At 41.5% G+C, this 10928-nt stretch overlaps 1 protein-coding gene across 1 annotated transcript in view; it reads right to left on the bottom strand.

The window, feature by feature from the left end:
* Window positions 1-7: 7 nt before the first annotated feature.
* LOC102201463 (breast cancer anti-estrogen resistance protein 3) overlaps window positions 8-10928 on the bottom strand; it is a 13607-nt gene continuing 2686 nt past the window's right edge. Inside the window, exons 2-15 of the mRNA XM_005744522.1 lie at window positions 9182-9221; window positions 8919-9035; window positions 8151-8294; window positions 7484-7773; window positions 7310-7395; window positions 6496-6615; window positions 6261-6418; window positions 5927-6127; window positions 4872-5033; window positions 4595-4710; window positions 4091-4262; window positions 3866-3977; window positions 1146-1331; window positions 8-638 (exon numbers count right to left, since the gene is read on the bottom strand). Coding sequence (XP_005744579.1) covers window positions 463-638; window positions 1146-1331; window positions 3866-3977; window positions 4091-4262; window positions 4595-4710; window positions 4872-5033; window positions 5927-6127; window positions 6261-6418; window positions 6496-6615; window positions 7310-7395; window positions 7484-7773; window positions 8151-8294; window positions 8919-9014 — 2019 coding nt within the window. The 5' untranslated portion in view covers window positions 9015-9035; window positions 9182-9221 and the 3' untranslated portion in view covers window positions 8-462. The remainder of the gene's footprint in view (window positions 639-1145; window positions 1332-3865; window positions 3978-4090; window positions 4263-4594; window positions 4711-4871; window positions 5034-5926; window positions 6128-6260; window positions 6419-6495; window positions 6616-7309; window positions 7396-7483; window positions 7774-8150; window positions 8295-8918; window positions 9036-9181; window positions 9222-10928) is intronic.

The following is a 10928-nucleotide window of genomic DNA, read 5'->3' as shown; positions in this document are numbered from 1 at the left end:
AAACAAATGACAAAGGAAAACTTTTATTTATGCTTCGAAACACTGAAGTGAAAAATAGAGTATCCAGTGAGGCTTCTTTAAACAATGATTTTAAAAAAAAGGATCAGAAATGTACATTTTGTAAACACATTCCAGTTTTTGGAAAAGCAATTTTGAAATCTGGCGCAGGCCTATTTCACAATAAAGGTCTGTGCACACATTCCTGTTTAAAAAAAGAAAAGAAAAGAAAAAGAAAGTTGTTAAGCTGTTGTTTGACGAGCTCGACATACAGTCTTTTCTCAGCAAGTACAGGAAGAAAAAACAAAAAACACTTTTTCCTCTATTTTATCTCCCAGTAGAAATGTCTCTTCCTTTACCTCCACAGCACGCAGAGGCTCGGCTGAAACCTTTTCTCGTTTTCCTCAAGTGAAGAAAGTGCCGATTTCGCTCTCTGCTCAGAGAAACGGAGGGCTGAGGCTCAGGTTAAAGGTTCGGGTTGTCTTTAGATTCCAGTTTTTTTGAGAGGACACAAAGAACCTTATCAAACTTCTCGTATCGCTCCTTCCTCTCTGCTCTTGCGCCCAGCTGACCCCAGAACAGCCGCAGGGCGAACTCTGTGCGGAAAGCCTCTAGCAGTTCGGGGATCGGCTCCCAGCCTCCTGTTGGAACAGTGCGTTGGACACTTAGTCAGATCAGATACCGCCAAGATACAAGTTTCACAATGTACACAGTTTTTGAGCATAATGCTTTTTACTTTTCCACTTCCTGTCTCAGCCAGTGTTTATTTTATATTACAATGGGCTCGGTGCAAAAGCTACTCAGATGAACCAATTATCTGTAGCCTGTGGGAGCAATCCACTTCATTTCCATATTTCACAAAACACTCTCTCGACTTACTTAATAAAGCTGAAGGAAATTGATGCACAGTGAATATTCTGCTCACCATATCACCAGGTTGCCAGTTTTGGCTTCAACATTTTCTCGACTTGAATTTCAGCTCAGTAACACAGCTGCCTCCCAGCATCTTTACACAAGCTGTATTTGCCTTAAACGTTTTACTGAATATTATTTCCCCCCTCATTTGGACTCACGTGCACTGACATTTTTGTTTTCTTAATAACACTAATGATAATGTTGTACTGTATTGTGTGGATGATCGTGCATACCTGAGAGCAGAGCGTGTGCGTGCTCCTGATAATCATGGGCATGCAACGCAGTGCTGCGAGCAGATTGGAGGACATCATAGAGTAGCTGACAGCCTCTTTCACTGTCCTCTACTGGGTCCTCACCCTCCATTAGCATCAGCAGTGGAACCAGATGTGGCAAGGCTATGGGGCCCTGGACCACAGAGCCTGCGAACAAAAGCACTGCACCCATTAATCTCACAGGGGTAATGCAAAGATTTTACACATCAGTGCTTGCTTACACATTTCAGGGAATACTACATCAACTGCATATTCATAAGAGCTTAACATATATAATTAAAGCCTGACTGATGTATCAGCCAATATTAGATATTTGCCAATATTTGTATTAGCTGGCAACTGAAAATTTAGTAAAGGGGAAAAAAAAAGGAAAGCGATTGACCATGCTATTCATGTTGATGTTGCATAGTTTGTCTGTGAGACGGCATTCTGCAACTTGATGTTTTTGGGACACCACAAACAGCCAGCTGATGCAAGGAGAACTGCGCAGAGTGTAAATGACTAATTCACAAATTGTTGCGACAATAAAGGAAGAACTGCATTGTCACATTATCTAAGAAAGGACTGATAAATGATTACATATGTCAAATTTTAGTGAAAGTTATGTTTTGTGTGTTTGCCAAAATACATCAAATCGCCAAATATTAGTATTGGTCTTGATTGTTGATTTGATTGTGCTCTATATGTAATTTCACTAGTTGGGACCACATTGTCATTTAGGTTTGACAGCTTGTCCAGTAGATGATGGCAGACGGCTTGACCATGAATTGAGGCTGCGGTTTAGGGAAGGCCGGGCAGATCCTCATGTAGTAATGAGGAGTGACTGAATTGAGAAAGGGAGGGAGAGTGAGTGGGGCCTGAAAATGAGAATGCACAGCTTTCACACAGGGTCATAGACAGAGAACAGGAAGTGTATGGAGGCGTGGTCCTGCTCCTGAAATCCAGATAAACTATTTCCAATTATATTAAAGTTTAACCAAATGTGCACAGTACTGAGCAGAGTTACATAAAGTTCATTTTCTTGGTAGGCTTTCAAACTTAAGACTGTCCAGAGAAGAGAATGAATGATGCTGCAGGGCTTCTAGACAGGTCTTCATTATCCAGCTGCATGAAGTTATTTCATTTCTTTTTCTAACCTATACATGCTTAGCAACAATAATGAGAAAGTCTTGTTATTAATAAACCTATACATTCAAGAGGACATATTATACTTTCTTTGAATAATTTAAAAAAATATTATTACTAAATTAGAAAAGCTTTAAATGGGGGAAAAATCCCATGCTGGTTCAGGCAGAGAAAAGCCCTCAGCTCCGGTCTCTTTCTCTCTCTGAGAGACTTTCTTCTAATTAGCTGGACCTCACCAAGCAGAACCTCCTTAGAGTTATATATGAGGAGCATAACAAGCATAACTGGACCTTAAATGAATTTGAATATTACACAGAAATCCTTGTGTTGTGAATTTACAGTGCTGTGCAAAAGTCTTGAGCCACCACTCATTTCTTTATATTTTGCCTCTAAGGAGCCAGACATCATTAATCGTTCTCCAGGTTTTTCTGATGCTCTTTCAAAGTTTCGGGCGTTGGTAGCTTTTTCACTCATTTTCGGTCCAGGCCTTGTACCTGACCGATTTCAGATGAATGGGAGTTTTTGTTTGTTTGTCAATGTTAAGATTCATCACCTAACTCATGGGATGAATCAGTGTTGTATCTGCATGTAACAGACAACTTAGCAAAGATGCACTTTAAAATTGTATCTTTAGGCACTTTGTACAGCTTGTGGGGGAAAAGTAGATAATTGTTCCTACTTCTTTAGCCGAATCTATGAAAAATGCCAAAGATAACAGTTTGACAGGCACAGAGTAGTATTTTTGCACCAGCAAGTTTTTTCCCAAAGAGCTGTTAGCTGTAAACTTGCCATATCTCAGCATTTTCTGCAGTCTCTCCTTAAAAAAGAAAGGAGGAAGGAAAGAAGGAAAACTATGCAAGTGGAGGACAAAAGAAGAAGTGGGAGGCATAAAAAAACTGTCTACAGCAGATAAACAGTCTGATATTCATGTCCTTAAGAAACAGAAAAAATACAGCAGAGGACTGAGACAGGACCTGAGTGATGAATTGATCCATTTACTGTTTGCTGAAGCCTCATCAGAAATAAGTTAGCTGTCAAGAAGCCATTCTTACGCAAGGGAAATGAGGAGAAAGGGCTGAGGTGTGCCAAATTACACTAGAGGTAGACTGAAAATCACTGCCAACTGCTAGTATGAGAAGGGATACTGCAGCAAAATCATGACAGAGAGAAGAAAAGAGGGACCAAAAAGCTTCCAAAGAAGAGCTTTGATTGTTCTTCAAGAAGCCTGGAGAACTGTTCCTGAAGACTACTTAAAGAAGTTACAAGAAAACCTGCCTAAGAGAGTCCAGGCCAGGTTGAAGAATACGCTCATTAGAAATGTACAAATTCTGTTTTTGCCTTACATACTGTATTTCCGTGCATGTTTGCACAGGTTTCAATAAATTGCTGCACCTATTTCCCCATTTTACAAGCCAAATCTAAAGAAATGAAGGGTGCTCGAGACTTTTGCACAGTACTGTATCTTTGTAACGCCTGATCAAACCACAAGAAACAAATATTTCTAACCGCGTTGAACAAAAGTAACTTGCATAGACGATGTAAACACAGCCACTCACCATCTCCCTCATTCAGCGACTTCATGAACGGTTTGAGATTCTTCTCAAATAAAACTGCGCTCTCTGTGTACTCCCTCCTCAGCTCTTTCCATGTCGCCTCCAGTCGCGTTATCTGCACATTTGTATGTAAACAAATATTCAATATATGCAAGAAAACTTGAACCGCATTTTACTTTGAATAATTTTACATCCAGCAATCACAGTCCTCTGTCATAAATACTCCACCTGAGGCATCTCCAGAGCCTTCATCACAGCTGAGAAAGAGTACAAGTTGTGGGTGTGCTCTTTCAGGGCCTGAGCCAATAAGATTACTTTGTGTAAAACAGATGCTCTCTGTTCCACCCTCCCTGTGCAGCCCAGGATATCCACTGCGACTCCCAGTGCTATTAGATGATGCCTAAAAAATTCACATTGAGTGGATTAGAGGCGTCTGAGCGGACAGAAGATTGAATGCAGTAACTGGTAAGGGACATTTTTCATTTCTGAACACTGGCTTTCACCCAACCAGAGTCCAAGCAAATACAGTTGAGGTGAAATGAATTTTGTGGTACCCAGAGAATTTAAAAAAAAAAAGATGTGCAAAAAACCCCAAACAAAGAAACAAACAAATAAAAACTGATCCTTTTACAGTTTCTGTGTACAGCCACGAGATAAACCAACACCTCCAAGGATGACTGACAAAGTGTAACATTGGATTGATTTTTAAAATAGTGTGCAGGCTGCGTGTACCTCTCTAATAAATCCTGTCTTAACTGGTGTCCATGTGGCAGAGTGACAAGCTCCAGCCCTGAGCCAACTCCCATTAGCCTCTTCTGCTCATCGGTCACCCCGATGATGCGTGCAACCTGCACAATGAGCGATAAATGGCCAGTCAGATTCCTGATCCAAGAATTTCAACAGCTCATGTGTACATAAAGTGTTTATCAAACTACTCAAGATTAGAAACTACTGTTAAATTCAACACAGCTAAAGTTTTAAATGAGAAAAGAGTAAAAACCAGGGACACCTGGCAGTCAATGCTGAGCATGTGCAAAGCCATGGTTTTAGGGTCTGATCGGGTAAAGAGCTCTTTCAGCGTCACCAGGACGCTGTTCTCCAGAGGTCGGTTATTCTCAGGTAGGAGCAGCGACTTAAACTGATCCAACTGAAAACACGACTGTGACTCCATCTGTAACGAAGGCAGAAGAATATCATATACACACATGATACACATCATGCACATTAGTGTGCAGTTCTATATAACTGCACACTAATGTGCATTGATTGAATTTATTTTGAATATGAAGTTAAGACGGCAGAGTCAGGCTTTACAAACTGGCAAATACAATATGATTCTGACACCTGGTGGCAAAAAGGTAGTAAGTCAGTAATTAAAACTGCAGTAGAGAAACAACAGGAAATATGCATGCAATAGTGCAGAAAAAGTGTCACCTTTAATAACAGTCAAGGTCAATGTTGACATGATCTTAGGAACAATGGAAAACTTCCTCTTACGTCTGGGGTGGGGATCTCCAGGCCTCAAGGGCCGGTGTCCTGCAGGTTTTAGATGTGTCCTTGATCCAACACAGCTGATTCAAATGGCTAAATTTCCCCCTCAACATGTCTTCAAGTTCTCCAGAGGCCTGGTAATGAACTAATCATTTGATTCAGGCGTGTTGACCCAGGGTGCGATCTAAAACCTGCAGGACACTGGCCCTCGAGGCCTGGAGTTCCCTATTACTTTTAACTGGCAAGACTGGTACAGATACAGTTTCTGACACTGTCAGCTCTGTGTAGCTGACCAAACACTGATGTGGAAGTTGGAGCTGCTGTGCCCGTAGACGTATGCAACTATATCTAAGGTAAAGCAGATTTGATAGCACTGTGATGGATTACACAACTCCAACAATTTAAAGAGTACTCTTTTCATAAATCATAATCAAATAATTGGAAATCAACAGCCTCCCAGGGGAGCATAAAATAGATTTATGTACAGATAAGAACTTAATAGTTCCAGAAGCCTCAGAACCAATGGGAAATGTGAAAACTACAAACTGGAAGGTAATTATTGTGTATACAAACATGTGGTCGTTCAAAGCACCAGTCCTCCACTTCCTTCTCTGCCTTTTTCTGGAACTGTTTGTCAAACAGCAGCTGTGAGGAGGCTTTTCTTTTCTCAGCCTCCAAAAAGCCAAAGGAAGTCTCTGTGAGGCGGGCACGGCTCTGCCACTTTTCTTCCGCACGCAGCTGATCCACATGACCTTTCCGCCGGCTCTGTGGCACCTAAACAGAACAAGAGGAGGGCTTAAGTCTCCACGGAGGATTTAGTTGTAGCTTGAAAGGCCTTCCTCATTTCTGCAAACATAAACAGTTACAACAGAAAGATGACATCAGCTGTGAAATTTTTTTCTTTTACCCGGATGACCAGCTCATTGTAGAAAGAAGAAGGGTCTTCATCCTGGTCTCTGGGTGGGGGAGGTACAGTATTGGAGAAAACAGTAGAAACCCTGAGAGGCTTAGGAGGAGCTCTGGGGTGTAGCTGCCCATCTGAACCTCTTAAAGTTGCACCACCACCTGCATCAGAGAGAGGGAAGCGTGAGCTTTGTTTGTTAGATAAAGAAGTTCTCCATGCGCGTGGCTCTCCACGTTACCTGGATGGGAAGGTCGTGCGTGTCGTGGCTGTGGGCTCAGAAGGGGCTCGCTGCCTGTCCGAAACACTGGGGAGATTTGGGCAGGGCTAGTGTCCTCAGACTGAAGGTTCTGTGGAACACCTGTATGAAGAAGGTGACAGAGCACTGAAGATGGAGCGTGGATGAGTCTCCAAGCATGACAGTGACCCAAAACATATCCAAGGCAACAAAGAAGTGGCTAAAGAAGAAGCACATTGAGGCCATGGAGTGATGGAGGGGCTGAAGCTTCGAGTTGGCCTAAAGGATTTAGAGTGTTTCTGTACAGAGGAGGGGGTCAAGATCCCTCCTGAGGTGTGTCCAAATGTATGGTGACCAACTACAAGGAACCTCTTACCGTTGAGCTTGCCACCAAATACTAAGTCATGTCGGGGATCAAATACTTATTTCACTTAACGTAAATTCATCAAATCAATTCATAACTTTTATATAATGTGTTCTTTCTGGATTATTGGATAAAATCCCCCTCTCTCCATAAAACTACCATAAATATGAGAGACTGTTCATTTCTTTGGAAGCGAGCACACTTACAGCTTCAGCAGGGGATTAAATAATCATTTCCCCACCACAGTATGTGTATAATGATCTTTGAAACCTATATCACAATCCAACACAGAAAAACAAAAACATATAAAATGTTTAAATTCCAAAAAAGAATTTAAACATATTCCTTTTTTCTGTGGGGGTCAGAACTGGTTTGGCAGCACGAGTGGTACATCGAGCAGCTGACATTAATGTTGCTGTTCTGCAAATACGCTGCATGTTTGCAATACTGTACCAGTTCGTAGGTTGCTGTCAGACTGTGCAGTCTGAAGTGAAGGCCTCCGTCCCACGTTCTCCAAGTTAGCAGGATGACTTCCACTTCTGCCACACATCAAACAACGCTCAGTAACTTTGCTTTAAATCTCAGTTCTGTGTATGAATGTGCACCACACCAATTACGTTCTCGCACCTCAGCAGCGGATTGGCAACTTCCAGTGTGTCGGCATGTGTGGAGCTGAGGCTGCGTCTTTTGCCGTGCTCGGTCTGTTTTTCTCCACCTGCAACTTTATTACAGCTGCTTTTGGACGGGGCCTGTCGCTCGGTGATGACACGCAGAGGAAGGGTCCGTGTGATTGGGTGAAAGATGACAGCGCCCGAACCCTGGGAGATGGGACGGCGCCCGCCCACGTGGAAACGAACGAGAGCGGGAACGCTGTCAAAGCGATCCTCCTCAAACTGGAACAGCTCCCGAGAGTAGCCCTGTCACACAGATGGAGGCGCAGTCACACACACAAACATACACACGTGTCAAGCAAAGGCAGTAAAGACATATTGTTAACAACAACAAACAATGGCTAGTGTAGCTTGCAGCTGTGGTGACCCAGAATCATTACTGTTACTTTTAAGTTGGTATTGATTAAAATAATAATAATAATTAAAATGTATATATATATATATATACAAACATCACACAAGATCTCAAACTTCTTTAGCAGCATTAATATTTTTATGAATTATTTTTATTTATATTTGTTTTTTCTATTGATCTACGGCCAGACATATGGTATGTGCTGTGTGTGTTGTTTGAGACATGGATTGTTGTCAGGTTAGCATGAGCACACGTAGCACAGACACACCTTTTTTGGTCGGAGGACCACTCGTATGACTTTAAAGTGCATGGGGCTGTTCTTCCAAAAGCAGGTCAAAACATAGTCGCCCGTGGAGGAGCTCGATTCTCGGACCAGAAAGTCCCCATCCCTCTCCAGCAGAGACTCGGCAGCCTGGAGAAGAGTCAGCAGGTTAGCTTTGACAGCCAGACAATTACCACACACACTCTCATGTCTGTATGATAGATACAATGAGTTGCCAGTCAGCTAAAGATAAGTGTTTTAGATGTTCAAGAATGATGTATGATTACTGTAAAGGATATTTATGGTGAGCTATGCTGTTAAACTTAGCCTTCATTTACTTATTCACCTGTTTTTAAACAGGAAGTGGCACTTGAATGAAAACTGGCAATAAGTCTGTATACTGAAGAAAACTTCAATGCTACCTTTATCCAAATGTAATAACAGTAGCAGCTACACTCATTATATCCTGTTTGCTTGTTTGATCTGCAAAATCCAAAAACTGCGAGAACAAGAAACAACTTCCTTGAGGTTTCACTGAATGCCTGACAACCTCAGATGAAGTCACAACTGCAGGAAGTTGGTTTTTTGTGTCTATTTCTGCACAGTCTGTTTACAGTCTTCATGCTAGGCTGACACACAATAACGAGCTACTAGGTGTAACTTGATATTTATTTTGTACAAACATGAAAGTCTAACTTTTCACAGTACAGCAAATAACCATATTTCCAGAGGGGAAGTAAATCTGTTGCTTAAACGTGTAGATCTGATGTGCACCTCTCGGTTCAGCGGTCCGTGGTACCACGCGTGGCTCCTTGGGTCGTCAGTGCTAAGCTTCAGCTCTTCTTCCAGCTCCTTCTTCAGTGAGTCCATCTCTTTTCGACCTCCAAACACCTACAGCACAAAAAACAGCAGCCCCCACAGAGGCCAGAGATACACTGCTGATTTCGTGCTCATATTCTGCATGAACGAGGATTTAAAGGGAAATTTATAGAATGAAAAAGAAAACAGCCAGAAAGGCCATTTGCTTAAGCTCTTACCTTCAGCTGGCTGAAGTATGCAGCGACACTTCTCCTCTTGCTGAAAAACAAGAAGTGATTCGGAGTTACTCGTCTGAGCCCCAGAGAGCCACAGATGATGGTGCCATGTTTTTCCTCTGAACAAAAGCAGCACGAGGATGGAAGGTCCAAGGTCTGGGTGTGCGATTAACACCAGAAAAGCTGAACAACTTTTAACAGCCTGCCTTCATTTTCTTCCTTCCTTCCTCCCCAAGCTTCCACCTTCCTGCCTCTGTATACACAAGGCTTGCAGATGAAGAGGTCAGACAACTTATAACAGGGCTGGAAAAAGATACCTCCCACAGATTATATTAACTATTCCATAAAAGGTCCATCTGTGTCACTGGAACAAATGATCTGTTTAGGGATTGCTTGTGCACAAACAGTGATGGAAGGTGATTTGAGCCTGGACATCACCACTATCAACATCTACACAAAACCCGCCACATTTTTTATGGTTTTCTTTGGTTTATGCAGAGAAGTATATTCTGATTACAAAAACAAATTTAGGATCCTCAAATCATACGAGTGCAATTGTTCTGATGAGTCCTGTTTTGTGTCTTTTAATTGTTTGTTCAGTTTACTGTTAAATTAACCTCATCAAACGGAGTCTTTATTTTCAGATCTATACCTTTGCAAAAACCTTTGCAAACAAGTCATAATTTTATATCCCCAAATCACCAAAAATGTTCTTTTTAGACATATAATCTAAAAAACTAGAATATGCATATTTTTAAATGACAACTAAGTCTTTAACACGAGAGTTATTCAACGGTTGTTAAAAAAAAGTCCACCAACCTTCCAGAAAAAAAAATCATATGACCTCCATGACCTCAGAGTCCTCAGTGCCGCTCATCCTACCTGCTTTCACTAGCAATGAAGCCTGACAGCAGCTTTCTCTTCCATGTTTGTCCTCACTGAATTCAAGAGCAGGCGTCCACCAGATTGACAGCAGCCCTTGAAAACTTGCTCCCTGAACAATTTTGTAACATCAGAAATCTTCATCCTGTATGCCTTTTAAATATTCCACTCAGGAGTTTTCTTCTTATTAACTAATCCACCTGTCATTTGATCTGTAAATTTTACAAAATGGCAAAATAATAATAATAGTAATCACACTTTCCTAAAGCCAAAAATCCAACTTCCACATAACACAAAGCAAAACAGCAAATCCCCCAAACTGAGAAGCTGCAAAGATCTAAAAACAATTAATTAACTGGGTATGAAGCTCAATCCAAAACACAGGCCAGAGAAATAGCCTTTAATTGTGCTAAGAGGTAGTTTCAGTCTGTGTCTAAACCCTGTGGCAGTGGATAAGTACACTTTAAAAAAAAATGAAAGGAAACACTTAAATCTCCCACATGTTTGCACTGAGGAGGAGACGCTCTGTATCTCATTGCACATCTGGATGGTGACAATAAAAGCATTCTGTTCTCTATTGTAAATCACACATCAGCGTTTGATGAAGGAAATACTCAAACTGAAAATCTTTACTGACATACACTGAGTAATTCAAAGAGAACAAAACGATGTCACAGTGGTCAGTTGGAACGATTAATCATTAACCCCTTGAAGGTTGGAACCACAATCAAACCAAAAATCTGAGATAAAAACTGAAACCACAGGCTGACACACTACAGGGAGTGCAGAATTATTAGGCAAATGAGTATTTTGTCCACATCATCCTCTTCATGCATGTTGTCTTACTCCAAGCTGTATAGGCTCGAAA

Source organism: Pundamilia nyererei, unplaced genomic scaffold (assembly GCF_000239375.1).
Source record: "Pundamilia nyererei isolate P.nyererei 1_Seehausen unplaced genomic scaffold, PunNye1.0 scaffold00145, whole genome shotgun sequence".
Taxonomy (NCBI): Eukaryota; Metazoa; Chordata; class Actinopteri; order Cichliformes; family Cichlidae; genus Pundamilia; species Pundamilia nyererei.
The sequence above is the reverse complement of the archived record's forward strand: the minus strand, read 5'-3'. Positions and strand labels throughout refer to the sequence as shown.